This window comes from Solenopsis invicta, chromosome 9 (genome assembly GCF_016802725.1).
Source record: "Solenopsis invicta isolate M01_SB chromosome 9, UNIL_Sinv_3.0, whole genome shotgun sequence".
Lineage (NCBI taxonomy): Eukaryota > Metazoa > Arthropoda > Insecta > Hymenoptera > Formicidae > Solenopsis > Solenopsis invicta.
The window spans coordinates 11760756-11776610 of NC_052672.1; the positions used below are offsets into that span (position 1 = coordinate 11760756).

Sequence of the window (15855 nt, forward strand, 5' to 3'; positions counted from 1 at the left end):
CGTTTAAAAAAACGCATTATAAAAGCGTAAAATTGTCGCAGAAAAAATAATTTTATAGCGCTAAAAAATGCGCATTATAAGCGCAAAAAAATATATAGATTTTTTTCCAAGAAAACATAATTTTTATCTTTATAATTCTAAACCCAATTATTTCTAATAAAACAATTTTCAAAATAATAAGATAGGTATATAGATTTCATTATCTATTAAGAAAAATTTCTATTTAAATATTTTGTGTATAAAAGTATACATTCTTTAATCCTTTCGTCATTATATATTATTTTATTTTGTTATTCCGGGTAATATTTTGTTTTAATATTTTACTTTAAATATATAGTATAAATAAATTTAATCAACACCTTATCTTTAACCTCTTTTTGCTTTAAAGGTGAAAGAGGTTAATAATTAATTAAAAAGATAAGGATAGGATCTTAGGAAATAATCAGAAAGCTTGAAAGTATTCTGTAAAATTCGAAGCTTAGACGAACGGAGTGCATCCATTTATTATAATAACCCATCATATACTCGAAAGGAGAAGGTCGTAAAGAAGTTTTCATGATTCTGCAAATATGCGAAAACGTGGCAATAGACTTATGATCTTCAAGTCCGGGCGTTTACAGGTCGTAAATGACAATGGTAAGAGAATATGTCACCGAACGCCGACAAATATATATATAATATATATGTATATATATAAAACATTGTATAAGTTAACATTTCCGACTAAACTCTTATCGGTGTATCGAAATCGATACAATATAATTACAATATATCTGTATAATAAATATGAAATATCGATATATATGTATATGTGTACAATATATATATATCATAATCGTAATAGTTTTGCTCTGATATTAGCAATATCTTGTCTGAACGATAAAGAGAATCTTTTTTTCGGTATTTTTGTCTTTTGATAAAGTTTCTCGAGATTACTCGCTAAGAAGATCGGTCCCGAATTTTTTACGCGTTGCGCGTCCATTAAAAGAAACCTTCGTCGTGAAGACTGCTGTCGCACAATTTACACTAAAGCGATTTTCGGTGACTAGATACTTCGAAATCGTAAACTTCTCCGCTTACAAGTACGTACGCTCGTAGTAACATGATATATGCGAACTGGAGGTAAACATGTGTCGATGAGAAAGGTAGAGTGAACTAGTGAGAGACTTTGGAAGGCAAAGAGTGGACGAACTCTTAAAACTATCGACCCGACCGGTGGGTTCTTCTCAAGAATGATTGGCACACCATTCGTGGCGCCAACTCGTCGAGTCGATAGTTCGATAGCAATTGCTTGTTGATAAACTTCCCTGTTGCACTCGTCCGAGTGGAGCAACTAATAATGAAATTAAAAGAGAGAATAAATATTTTTACGTTCCATATCGTCACCATTATTAAGTAATGCATAGCACGTGAGGGTCGAGGGAAGAAAGTCCACACAAAGGCTAAACTTTCAAGGCTGTCGCATCTGATAAAATGCGCATAACATAACACGCGATTTAACCCTTTGCGTTCCAAGGTTACATCATGCTGATCGGAGGTGGCGAGCATTTTACACATATTTTGCACTCATATCCAAGTTGGCTATTCTGATGTATCAAGGCCACTCCGTAATTGCGAACGTTTAAATGTACATTATTAATTCATACTCGAATCACAAAGAGTTAATCGCAAATCTGCAAAAATAAAAGTTTATGATAAAATTTAGAATATAGAGGTAAATGACGTAGGTTTAATAATATATTCAAGATCTATAAAATGTAAAATAGAAAAATAATAAGATATTAAACTTTAACAAATGGAACATATTTCGCTGCAATATTATTAGAATAGACAAAGAATTTAAAGCTTTCGTTGTAAAACTTGTTCCTATATCGTCATTAAAGCGACGTGCGTTCGTTGAGTCAACAGGTTCTTCGATGTTAACAATTGGTCGCGTGACGATGTTGCGTATTCATTCAAGTTAATGCACCTATTAGGGAAGCCGCTCAACAAGCAAACATGTATCTCTTAAGAATCGACTTTTAGTATAAACAGTAAGATAAGTATAGCGTAGGTATTCAAAGTAGAAAGTGTAAAGTATCACAAGAATTACAATAATCGTAATAATTATTACGTTATGTCGCAAAGATTAAGTTCTTGACCTTACTACATCGATCGCACAGTAATTATAAGCGCTTTTAATCGCGTCCCGCGCTTCAAGCACGCGCCAATAGACAAAGGGATCTCTATCAAGTCGGATAATCCTCTGTAAATACATCAGTCTTTGACACAATAATTATAATAACACCACTGACAGAGAATAAAGCCATGAGAAGTATCGCTTTATGGCATGGAGACGAAAGTACTTATATAAAATACGATTCCGAGTTCGGAAAGGTGATCAAATGCAATGTGCTACATTTGCCGGGGGAAGAGCGTTCCCACCGGGTAAATTCTGCGAAGGAGACTTTAGTAGAAGAGAGAAAATGGATTTCGATGGAGTCCATTAATACGATGCATAAGCACTTATCGAGAGTATTCAAAAAGCAGCTCAGCAGAATCGTTCTTCATGCGCGGCAAGCCAAATCACTCGAATGGAGAATAAGACGTCAATCCCATTATTATATTGCAAAGAGTGCGTGTTTTCTTTATCGATATATGTAGATTTTGATTGTGGATAAAATGAGATTTTTTAAAAATCTTTCTACCTAGAACCGGATATTTCAGTGAAAAATAACAGATAAATAATTAATACTTGCATTGATTATTTTATGTATTTATCGATTTCACGCTACCCGAAGGTTTTACGCGCAAAGTTTTCGTACCAAGGATAGAATGGCAAGAAAAATAATATGTAACAATAGAAACTCATCTGAATTATCTAAAGCGCTCACACTCACAATGTGATGAAAACTTTGACAAAAACATCACAACACGATAACAAATTTAGTTTAGCTAAAACCATTTCGATTCCAGCTCGATTTTCGAGCGAATCCCCGCTTAAACAGCAATACAACGACTTTATATTTAAAATTCTGCCGTAGCAGCAATTAACTAACTTTATTATCAAATTTCGATCAAGTATTTTAGCCCACGAAGGTGCATGCACCAAACCGATTTCCTTAGGCCATACAATTGATTTCCATCAAGATGTTTAATCAAAGCGTACGAACGTCGCACCGCAACTCACGACTTAAGTTGCTGTGGCTTGCGGCTGAGGCGGCGTCGACGCCTGTGTGTTGACATTTGGCCTATAAAATCGGTTAACTAATTGTTTCAAACTCATTACAACGCCTAGTCCGCTTCCTGGTTCCATGTTGATGAACGAGTCAAGATTATCCTTGCAGGCTGAAACGTATGAAAAATGCAGCCGATGAATAAACAATATCCGACAAATCGTTCCACACACATAAAATCATGCTAGGAACAAATTGGAGATAACTGGAGCAAATAAACGTTGGAAGACGATGTTAGGAAGAGTACTGAGAGGAAGTACTATATGGATCCATTTTCTGATTGCATTCGTGCCAAAGGTATTTCCAAGACGATAGAGAAGGTGCTTCAAGAGTACACTGTTAAAAATGTCATGAAATTCAATGTATTCTTAAGTTATACAAGTACATTAAATTTAATAAGTAACTTAACAGTACTGGGCTCAAAGAATTAAATTAAATGTATAAAGGTAATGTTGAGAGCCAACATTGCTTATTCGTGTGTAATAAATAAAACGTTATTCAATAAAATTAATAATGTAAACGTTTTAATTATAGTGATAATTGCATTGTTAACTGACCATATGCTCGTCTTAAGAATAATAATTATCACTATAATTATTAATAATATGTACTAATGATAGTCCAAACCATAGGACCGAATCTATATTGTTAATTTTATAATACTATGAATAATAAAATTATATATTATACACAATCAGTGTCAGCTCTATATTAGCATTACTTTTATACATTTAACCAAATTAAGTCTAGAACTGAAAAGTATGTGCATAAAATTCAGTGCATTTTTGACAAAATTAAATGCTTTTAATGTACCTGCTTAACATTCCGTTACATTAAATTTTGCTACATATTTTTAACAGTGTAAAGGAAAACTTTCGCAGGTTACAAAACTTTCCTATATTAGAAAAAGGGTTTTGTTACATCATTTAGAAATCTAGTAGATTCAACCAAAACATCTGTTCAAAAACGGAAGAATCAAAAGTCTTGTAGGAATTATCAGGTTATAGTAAAAGCTATCAAACGTTCTGATTATAATAACCAGAAATTCTGATTTTCTCAAGCATACAAGTTTTGTTAATATAAAAGAGAAACACACAATCATATAAGTTTTGTTAATAAAATCAAATTATTTTGTTCGTACATACGTACTTGGTGTACGTACAAAAAAAATGATCTCATTATATTAAAATGTACGTACTTGGTGTCGAGATCGGAGGATAATCTGGCGGTGTCTTGATCCAAGTGCCGTCCTTACGCTTCATGTGATGCCGATTCGACGCGAACTGCTGCAAGTAGACGCTGGCGGGCACTAGGCGGAATCTTCTGTGATACTCAGGCCGCAACGCCTCGTCGGATCGGAAGGTTTCAGTCGCGTACTTCCAGAAGTGCGTGGGAAACGGCAGGCAGCTTTCTAAATCGTACACCACCGCCCTTTCGTCGGGCGCGTAGATGAGAAAAGCGTGGTAATCCTACGGAAACAGGGCAACGTTCTCGGGAAATATAACACGCAAAAGGCGAGGGCGCACTGTAGTGCTCCTTAACTAATTATCGTCCCACTACTCGGTACTAACCCACACGACTAATTTGTCCTCATCCTTCCCTGATCGTTGACGCCAAAGGGGAACGCTTCGTCGTGGGTTGCTTACGAATACGACGTGACAATGTTGCAATTCGGCAGGATGTCTAGTCGCTACGTCCTGACAGAGCTTCCATACGTTTTCCTCGCTAAAATTGCGTAAATACCGCCTTTTTATCCACATTCGGACAATCTGATTCATTTTTACGAGAAACAACAATTTGCGAAGGAATACTTTCGTGTGTATACGATTAACAAAATATTTTATATATCATTAATATCACAGATATTAATAAATAAGTTTCAATTGATACATGCACATATCAATCCTTAATTTTAATTATTTTATAAGATCATTTAAATTGTAAATTTAAAAAAATCAAAAGAAGATTTTGATTAAATTATGTATCCATATGTGTATTATTGTGTACCTTATAAAAATCAATAAATTATTAAAATAAAATAATTAGTAGACTTAATTAATAATAAAGTTAAAAAAATAAAAATAATATTAATAAAATATTCAATTACAATTAGAAAACAAGAAGGGCAATGAGAGTCTACGCGGTTGATGGTGCGTGTCCAAAAATCTTCAGTTTATTTCAAAAAGAACGTTTCGACCCGATTTTGGGTTATCCTCAGCAAATTGCATCAAGAACTTTTCCTCATCACATAGCGTAGTCGAACCGCGTAGATTCTCATTGTCCTTCTGGTTTTTAAAATTTGTGAGTCTGTATAACTTTACTTAAATTACAATTATATTTTAAAAAGCACATTGGGAGAAATTAGGAGTTGCATACATAAAAAAATCATAGAACTTTGTAGCAATGTGGCAGTGCAGCAAAGAAAATACAAAGGATTTAGTAAAATATATCCTTATTCAAATATATTAAAATAAAGGAAAAACGGGGCTCGTGAAATACGTATGAAGTAATGAGGTACCATGATATCTCGGAAAATTCGCTTGGATTCTAAAAGCAATAATTAAAATTACTTCGTTACAGTCTATTTAGACATTGTAAGAGAATTACTCATCATTAGTGTTCATTGTATTCATATAAAAAGTGAATTTCAGCTACGTGAATGTTTTGCACGTAGCAGATGTATACTCTTCATGTAATATTAACAATAAGAAGTGTATTAGATATTAATTTTTTAACTTTAATCTAGCTTAGAGACCTTAAATGTAGCTTTCAAATAATGTAATTGAATTTAAAGTATGCCGTAATGTGCGTATAATTCGATATATAAAGTTATATCATGTAGTGAGAGAGATCGTAAAATGGTCGTGAATCATCTGCATTACAAGCGTAAGATCGCTCTTGCAACTTTACAACCCCCATAGTGCATAATGCTTACTAGCACCTAAGAAATTACTTTAAAAAGTCATTTTTTTCAACTAAAATATATTTTATAAAATGTTCATGAAAATAAAATAAAATATATTTTATAAAGCAAGATTTTGAAAATTTCAGAAAATAATTTTCTTTAACTTAAAAAATAACTTTTTAAAATAATTTATTTGCTGCTAGTAAACATTATGTACTTATTTAGCGACATTTATTAGTGTATAAGATCTACAAATATACATTAATTAATTTGTGATTTTTATGATTTTTATGATTAAAATGCCTTTTATGAATAATCGATGATATTTCACGTCTGACCTGCTATCTCACAAACGCATTATTTTTTCCCTCTTTCTAAATTGTAAATTACGTTCGTTTTATGTATCCGATGAGCTTCTACCTATAAAGTGATCGATAAAACTTAATAGCTAACAAACTAATGTTGATAAAAATTGTATCACGTTAATATCTATTAAAGTTATTAAAAAAAAAAAACACCACCATTTTTCTAAAATTCGTTTTACGATCTATAATTTGCAACAGAATTAAACAGAAAAACAACCGAATATTCTATATACAATTGTTAATGAAATTAGTTCGGATAATACAATTTTTTCTCTATAATTATATTCATAATTTGATACATAAAATCATAAATAGAATTCTGTCGCAAATTATAGACCGTGTAAAGTGGTCTTTAGAATTCTAATATATTCTAATGATAGCGTTAATTACAGCAAAAGAAACTCGATCTTTGAAGATTGCTTTGAAAATTGCAAAAACCACATAGAATCGTCCTGAAAAATAACAAAAAAAAGCAGCTAAGAAAACCAGCCTCGACAAACATAGTGCGCAGCTGTTAGATCAGATAATCACAAGCGCATTAGTAAATGGCTAAGAAGAATTGCCTTTCTCTTATCCCGGTTACGTGTTCTGCGCAATTACGAGGGAAATGAAACCGATCCATAATCGCGCTGGCGATGGCGAGCGGTTTAGCGCGACAACGGCTTCGCGTGCCGCCACATTTCGCGTGGCGCATTATTTATCACATGCATTATTAATTGCAATAAAAGCGAACGGGGGCTCGTGCACTCGCGCCCCGTTCAAACGGCACGTGAGCCACGCCGGCGATAAACGGCGTGGTGTGCCACCAGCACGGCTGTATCGATGGGTGCACACCTCGAAACACACACACACACACACACACACACACAAAATAAAAAATAAAAATAAAAAAAAATAAGTCGTCTCTCGTGGAAAACGCATAGCTGAGGCGGAAAACACGAATAAGCTCCCGTCAAATCTCTGACCTATATATTTATCGATCTCGCCAAAATAGGTTACTTTCCGTCGAAATATAAATTTTCCGAGGATAAAGCCATTCTCAAATTATATATACACCTAATACTTTGTACTTATCGGTCGAGATCGTTCGAAATAAAATTCAATCCGCGAGATGAAAGCAGATGCTGCTTGCTCATGAAAGGAACAAGAGCAGAGATGAATGAATGAATGAGCTTCGCGCAGGAAGTTCAGCTAAAAGATAACGAGTTCTTTTGTCTCTCGTTACAGAGAGAACGCCCAGATCGTGCACTCCGGTTTCGAATAACGCGCCGCAAAGACGGTCGCGCGCTCCGTCCGCACCGCCGCAACGTATCGATCCGGAGCACGGTGCATGCCGCAATACGGCGCGTTTGTTTGTCCGAGGATCGATCGGCGTCCCCGACCGGAGTGGACCGGGTCGGGGCACGCCGCCGACCCGCCAAATCGCAGATCGCTTACCAGTAGCAGCTGGTATTGACGCAGTCGGACGCCTTCGTGAAGAGCGGCACCAGGGGCTTCGCGTTCCCGGTAACGCGAGGTTCCACGGCCATCCTGTCGTTTCTGGTCGTTTCCTGCTCCGGAATACACACGGAATACGGCGCTTAAAATCGGGATGCAGGCCGAGCGTACCGAAGAGACACGCGCGCGTTATGCGGACCACGCCGAGCGCTTCTCGGGCGTCATAACGTAAACTCCAAACGATCACGCGTCACCCTCGAGCTCCTGTCCTCGTTCTTAACCGCGACGCGCGCACCCGACCACCCGGGGCATTGTTTGATCACTGCACCAGAGCGCGGCTTGGCCGAGCCAGTGTCCCCAGAGCGAGTGAGAGAACTCCACCTCGCGGCGCTCTTGTGAACCTCCAAGCATCTGCGCGGCACGACCGCCACCTCGGCAAATCCGTACCCGGAGCGATTTCCAGGGCCGGCATTCATAGTCGAGTCTTATTTCAAGATTGTCTTAAGCAACGTCTTAAGATGCTAATACGGCTCTCTGATTGGTTGATGGCATCTTAAGGTGATACTTAAGACGATCTTAAATATAAGAATCGACTATGAATACCGGCCCAGGACTGCTATTCTAATAAATTTCAAGATTACGTCTATCTGTAGATCGTATTATAGTACTTTTATGTTTACATGAATTTTTTCTTGTAAACAACAGACAATGCAAATTATTATACATTTGATAACAATACAAAAAAAAAATTGAGTTATAAAATTAATAAAATCAGTTATTCATATTAAATTAGAAATTGGTAATTTTTGACAATTAAATTACTCAAAACAATTATAATATGAATCAGCAAATTTAATATTTAAATTTTATTTGTAAATTAAGTTGATATGAAATCACGAAGAAATATCTTTTATATAACAATATACTTTTTTTCTTTTCCCAATCATGGAAAATGATAATTTTGTTATGCGGTCGATTTGTGAATAACTCTTACATAATCTTGTTATAGGCCTCCTTATTCTGATAACATATCATTTTTACAATTAAAATATGCACGCGACTGAGAACTGATCGCGCATGTGTGAATTTTTGGTTACAAATGCTCGATTTTGTAAGATTGCGCCGACGCATAACGCGTATGCACTCGCACATGTAATGCGAGAATAAACGCGAGATACAATATTTTTATTCGTATGTATAATTATTATCGCCACAGATGATAAATTCAATAAAATGATGAAGAGAAAAAAAATAATTATCCCCTCTTGTTTATATTAAGCGAGAGATCCTCACACGAGGTGTTCTTACATTTCAATATATAATTACTGTTATTTTTCATTCATGAGTTTCATTCATAAAGCCTTAGGGATAGTAGAGACATTAAATAGAAATCAACTGCAATAAAAATTATAATATTTGATAATATGATATTTTAACTATGATTTTACAGGAAGCCAACTATGTGCAGGAAGCGTTTGTCTGCATCCTACAATGTTAATTTATTTAGAATAAACACATTACTTGCTGATAACAATGATAATGAAACCTTGGACTCCGGATACCACATGACCATATTGCACAATATAAGCCTGTTGAATACGTCGTACATGTTTACTTTGCAGTTTTCCACGGTGAAGCACAGATTGTCGCAACGTTTATATCCTTTTTTTGTGCATTCGCTAAAATCAAGTAATAACGTGAACAATAACAACGATGGCTATAAATCCTGCGAAAGCTATACTCCGGCAAGGAAAGACTGCATTAATTATATGCGATGTTCAGGAAAAATTCAGGAAGGCTATATTCGAATTTGATAAGATGGTTCAAAATTCAACAAAATTGGTAAATCTATCAGATTACTTATTACAATTATGTTGTATCAAAAACGCAAGTTGAGGTTAGGTTATCTCTCAAAATTACATAATGCTAATTCATTTTTTAATTAATGTCGCATCGATGCATTATAACGCAATATAAAATAAAATTGTTCACAGATCAATGCTCTGAAAATTTTGAATATACCTACGCTAGTTACTGAACAGAATCCAAAATCCCTGGGGAAAACTATTTCTGAATTTGATATCTCTGGAGCTAAGGGACCTTTCGCTAAAATGCAATTCAGTATGTGTACTCCTGAAGTGAGTACATGTGTTGTCTCATTGTTCTATTAGTAACAGTAGGTACTACTAATGAGGTTTATTTCTTTCTTCAGATCAGTAAAGAGATTGCAACACTTTGTAATGGACAAAAGCCAGAGTCTATTGTTCTCATAGGTATTGAAACACATGTGTGTGTAGAGAATACAGCTATTGACTTGAGGCAATACGGCTACGAGGTGCATATGGTGGCAGATTGTTGTTCGTCACGTACTCAAGAAGACAGATTACTTGCTTTGGAGGTATGTCTTACATGATTGATATATTCATGTATTAAGCTTATTATTCTTCTCTATAACTATTGTTAAAATATATATTTTTTTACAGAGACTGCGAGACATAGGATGTCACATAACCACTTCTGAAAATGTTATATTCAAGCTTGTACGAGATGCAAGTAATGAGCAATTCAAAACTTTACTAACTCTTATCAAAACACCAACTGCATACACAGGATTAGTTCCTATCTCAAAGATATAAGTGCTCTTAAAAAGTCTTCTTTTTATATTTTTCCTATATACATATTTTTATACCAATAGCATGTATACTGCAGTCAATTGTGTGTCAATGTACAATTGTGAACAAGTTTAAAAATAAGGAAGCTATAACCTATCAAAATATAAGATACAAGTGCTTAAAAAGTTCTTTTTATATTTTTTCCATGTACATGTTTACATCAATCCAGAGATATATACTGTAGTCAATATATTGACAGTTGTAAACTGTTCTAAAAAATAAAGAAGCAACATTCTATCAAAATACTTAAAGTTTCTTTTTATATTTTTTCTATGTACACATATTTATATGAATAGAATATGTGCTGCAATAAACACAGTTATCAACAGTTTAAAATAATAAAATTCTTTTAAAATATAAGTACTCTTAAAAAGTTCTTAATTTTTTGTATGTACACATGTTTATATCAATAAGATATAATCAACATACAGTAATGAATAACTAAGACATGAAGAAATTATATTAAGATATAAATGCTTTTAAAAAATTTTTTTTGTATATTTTTATACTAATGAGAGTACCAGTAAGTTATAATCAAACTAGTCATGAATGGTTCTAAGAAATAAAGAGGCTGATATTCTATCAAAATATCAATGTTTTATTTAAGGTATGAGAGAAAAAGCTTAATGTAATAAGTACTTTGTAAATCAAGTGAAATGTAGCTCGAAATCCTCACTTTATTTCATGCCCGTTGATCCAAATCCATCTTCACCTCTATTTGTATTAGTTAAGGTATCAACTTCTTCTATTTTAGGATATGTAATCTTTTCACATATTAATTGAGCAATACGATCACCAGGTCCAATTTCAAAATCCTCGTTACTGTGATTGAATAGTACTACGCCAACATTACCACTGTTAAAAAAAAATAAAATAAAATAAATAAAGACAGATATTCTGATATTTTAATGACCCTTGTCTATAAACTGTAACTATACATATATACATACCGATAATCTGCATCTATTACACCTGCACCAACATCTATGTGATTTTTCAGTGCTAAGCCAGATCGTGGTGCAATTCTACCATATGTACCAAAAGGAACTTCTATTTGTAAATCAGTCTTGATTAATTCTTTGCCACGAGCTGGTATAATATATTTGTATGCACTGTGTCACGTGAGAAAAACAGCAATGTTAGAAACCTACATGATCTTATCAGATAGTAAGCAATACATAAAAAAGGATAATAACATTTATTTTCACCAATGTGGCTTTACTTTGACCTCAGTTTAACTTATTATTGTTTTCTAGTTTTATAAATTAGAAACCTATGTTTATATTATACATTAAGGTACAGTAGCATATACATTGAAATATAAATGAATAAGTATGGATATAAAAAGCTGTTTATTTAAAAATGAGAGAAAAATGATATGTACGATGACAAATGTATTAGATTTCAGCTAATCAAATTAATAATTATAAAGGATTGATGTGTGAATATGTATGGTTAAAATGAAATTGTAAACCAAGTCCCTTTTTGCTCTCAAAGTTGAAGTAAACAAATTATTCTATCTAGACGATCTTCTCCATTAAACTTCAACGATTATTAAATAGGCAGAGAGATGTTGTAATGCTCATTAAATATATGAATTGTCATTATCAAGGACTGATCCCTTTGTTCTTTTCAGGGTTATTAGTTTACTCGCTATCAAAGTTATTTTACTTATATGTGATATCTGTAACTCTAATCCAGCAGTTGAGTGCTGCGATATTGTTCTCTCATTGTATTATTAGCTGTTAGTCGTGATTTTGGTAGAGCAGAGTAATAGGAAAGTCAGTGGTGGAAATCAATATTCGTTTGGACCCGACACATACCTTCGTAAATCGTAACCTGCCGCATACTCCGAGCCCTTGGTCGGTACAAAGGCATTATCCGACAGTTTCGCGAACTTCAATACGCTTCCTGACATAATGAAGCCTATTATTTTTTCACTGTCTTTCACGAATTCCTCGCAGTTCGATGCCGAACAATGCCACGCTCAACGTTGCCCACGCTATGGCCACGCTTATCCGCCAGTTTACCGCCAAAACAAGGTGGCGACAAACAGCTGCATCCGACGGATGTCATTTGTTACCCATCTTCCGTAATGTAACATTTGATATCCAACCGAGAGAGACTTTCAAATTGCATTGACTTTCAAAATTAAACAAAAAAAAAGAAGAAGAAACGTGGCATATTTCGGCAATCGCGATCACTGGGACAATGCGATAACGGAATTAGTATCATAATCGTCACTTTTGCCGCGAAATTTAAAGATGCATTGGACATGCGGTCCATGCAAAATAAATAAAATTTGAAAATGTGTTTAATATTAACACTTGAAATAAACTATATACATATGAAAGTTTTGTGTGAATAAGATTATATTTTTCTTTAATAACATACTTCTATAGTTTATTTGCTCTATTTGTTAAAAATTTAATTATTTTGTACATTAAGAAAATTGTACATTAAGAAAAATCTCAATTTTTTTTTTGTGTAAATACTTTATAGAACGCAATGGACGATAATATCTGCATGTGCATGGAGACACGTGCTCATAGAGAACAACAGTATAATTAGCTACAAAGCTCGCGTAATTGTAACAGAATGACTAATGTCGATGACCGACCTCTCGCGCAGCTGCACAAAATTCGGCATGCCCAGGTCGTCATCGCTTGCACGTGTAAAACGTTTCATATAGAAGGCGAAACGTACACCGGTGCTTCCGATATATTCGGAGAAAAACTGTTCTTTTGCATGCAAACGCGTGATGCGCATGCGTGCTACACGTGGACACGAGATTGATAATCGCATGTACACGCGCGCGATTCGTAATACGATCTCTGATCATTGTTCGATGGGAGTCGGCAAATGAATTCTGTTCAAAAATAGCATAGTTATGATTTTCAGAGCCTTAACGCTTCGTTGCATAGTGTCTTTTTTCGCTACAGTTTTTTACGTATTTGGTAAATAATTTATATTTACAGTAACCATACGTCCTTTATTCTAAAAGACAGTTCTTTATTTCGGGAGCTTTAGATTTATTTATTTTCGTAAAACTTAATTTTGTCAGTTATGAAACGTTTATTAAATTTAGTTATTAAAACCATGCAAAAAGAAAACCTTAACATTTTTAGGTATGTCCTTTATTTTTTCGAAAGACAAATTTGGTATATGTATATATTCTTACATAAGAAACAATATTTCTTTCTTTTATACTTAATTTATAAATACAATATATATTTATTTAATAATCCATATTTTGATTTTATTTTGAGTAATTTAAATTTAAAAAATTAGAAATTTCTAATTTAAGATAAATAATGCTTTTCAAAATTAATTTTTAATTTAACTTAATTTAATTTAATATTTTAACTTTTAAATTAGTCTTTTGTTCATGTATTCACTTTTAACATAACTAAATTAATTGTATTAAAGAAAAAAAAAGGCTAGAAATTTTGCAGTTCTGCCGATTGAATTAATCGACGATCAAGTTAGTTGCAGCCTGCAGCCAAAGTTGCTCTTAGCGTTTCCTTACTCTCTAAAATCTTTGGAGTGAAATTCCACTCTTTTAGATGAAATTTCACTCCAAAAAATTTAGAGAGTAATTTCCCTTTAATATTAAATATTGTCCTCGCTTCTACCCTTGAATCGCCTTATTTTTAGACAGATTGAGTGCTCCCCTCCTCTTTTTATTTCAAGTATTCACAGTCGATATGTTATTGCCCACAATATCGGTAAATGAATTATGGGCGTATATCCTGCCGTACACGCCATTAACAATCCACGTTGTGCGTTAATTACAACCTGCTCCATTCTTACGGTCACAAGCCTCTGTACTTTGTGATGTAACGTTACTGCAAGGGTTGTTTCACAAACAGAAACGCGAACGGAACGTCTAATGTCACGAGGTCGAAAACCGTTCATTTCTTTTATGGAAAAAAGGGGGGCAAAACTGTAATAAGCTCGAAAATAACTTAAACGTATAAAGAGTCGTACGCTTCAACATTACCGGACATTACAAGGTCTGCTCGTCCTGTCGTACAGAAGTTGCCAAGGGCGTAACGCCTGGGCGATCATCGCAAAAGAGACCCGACCCTCGAACTTAACCCTGTGTCTTTAATAAAACGCTATGCGACAAGAAAATTATCGCGTGGATCGGCTCCTTATTCTGCTCGGTTTCATTTGGGACGCTGAAAAGGTCGGGTTGACCACGCGCAGCCGATTGGCACCTTCCAATTGCATCTGAAGTACGGTCAGAAGGCTGCAGAGTTATTTTAACAATGCAATTCTTCAATTTTTCGTATCTTCAAAACATTTCGGAAAAACTTGAAATTTGTAAAAATTTGAAATATACCCAAAAAATTTCTGAAATTCCACAAATTGGTCTAGAGTCTAGACAATTAGGCAAAAAATGATTCATAAAAAAATAACATTTTTGCTTTCTTCAAAAATCAATGAAGTATCAACTGATATTTTAAAAGTTCAATTTTAAAAACATTCATTAAAATTTTTTGTTATAAAATTAATAGCTATAAAATTAATTTAGTTATGCTAAAAGTTACATAAACAGAAAATTAATTCAATTTTAAAAGTTACGTTGAAATTAAAGTTACATTGAAAGTTAATTTTGACATTATTCATATTAAATTAGCAATTCTTTATTAATTAGAATGAGTGTATGCTTACAATCGTTTATAAATCAAATTGCATAATATTTTATACAACAGGTATCATAGTTGTTATCACATAACAAACCTTAAATAAAAATAAATATTAAAATCTTATATTATAAAACTGCATAACGCTTTGCATGTAAATTTCCATATAAAATAATATTTACTTTAAATGATATTGTAAGCGTTCAATTATTCTAATAAACATTACATGTCATCTTCTTAAGATTTCACAAAAAGCGAATCTTGCTAAGACCCTTAAGGTCTATGATTATGAATTGAATAAGTTACAGGCATCACAATTGCAATAAATTCTTCATTTCATTATTAATTAACAGTTTCAGATTCACATACTGACAGACAATATGTAATATTAAAACTAGAATCCAGAATGTAATTATTCCACATCAGATGTGGGAAAGCGAACATATTTCTCATTATAAAAAGTGAGATGAACAGGCGAGAGCAGGAAGATGAGGGTACAAATCTGAAACTTGTTCACTAGTGATAAAATAAAGAACTTATTATAATCGTACTGTCCATAGCTTACTCAATTCATAATCATTGACCTTAAGACTCTTAGAAAGATTCGCT

General features: G+C 33.7%; 2 protein-coding genes across 3 annotated transcripts; one reads left to right on the forward strand and one right to left on the reverse strand.

Moving 5' to 3' along the window:
- Nucleotides 1-458: 458 nt before the first annotated feature.
- LOC105192784 (protein N-terminal glutamine amidohydrolase) lies at nt 459-12820 on the reverse strand. Of its 2 annotated transcripts, XM_026134673.2 has the most exons (5): nt 12418-12820; nt 11545-11706; nt 4787-4940; nt 4414-4684; nt 459-3327 (listed from the first exon to the last, which is right to left on the reverse strand). In XM_026134673.2, exons 1-5 carry the CDS (start codon nt 12510-12512, stop codon nt 3173-3175), a joined length of 837 nt encoding a protein of 278 aa, XP_025990458.1. In that variant the 5' UTR covers nt 12513-12820; the 3' UTR covers nt 459-3172. The 2 variants fall into 2 exon arrangements, with proteins under 2 accessions (XP_025990458.1, XP_011155320.1); XM_011157018.3 differs by lacking the exons at nt 11545-11706; nt 12418-12820 and adding an exon at nt 7923-8259.
- Nucleotides 9394-10839, forward strand: LOC105192783 (isochorismatase domain-containing protein 2). Its single transcript, XM_011157017.3, has 4 exons — nt 9394-9764; nt 9917-10060; nt 10135-10320; nt 10406-10839. The coding sequence occupies exons 1-4, from the start codon at nt 9636-9638 to the stop codon at nt 10556-10558; spliced, it is 612 nt and encodes a 203-aa protein (XP_011155319.2). The 5' UTR covers nt 9394-9635; the 3' UTR covers nt 10559-10839.
- Nucleotides 12821-15855: the final 3035 nt, after the last annotated feature.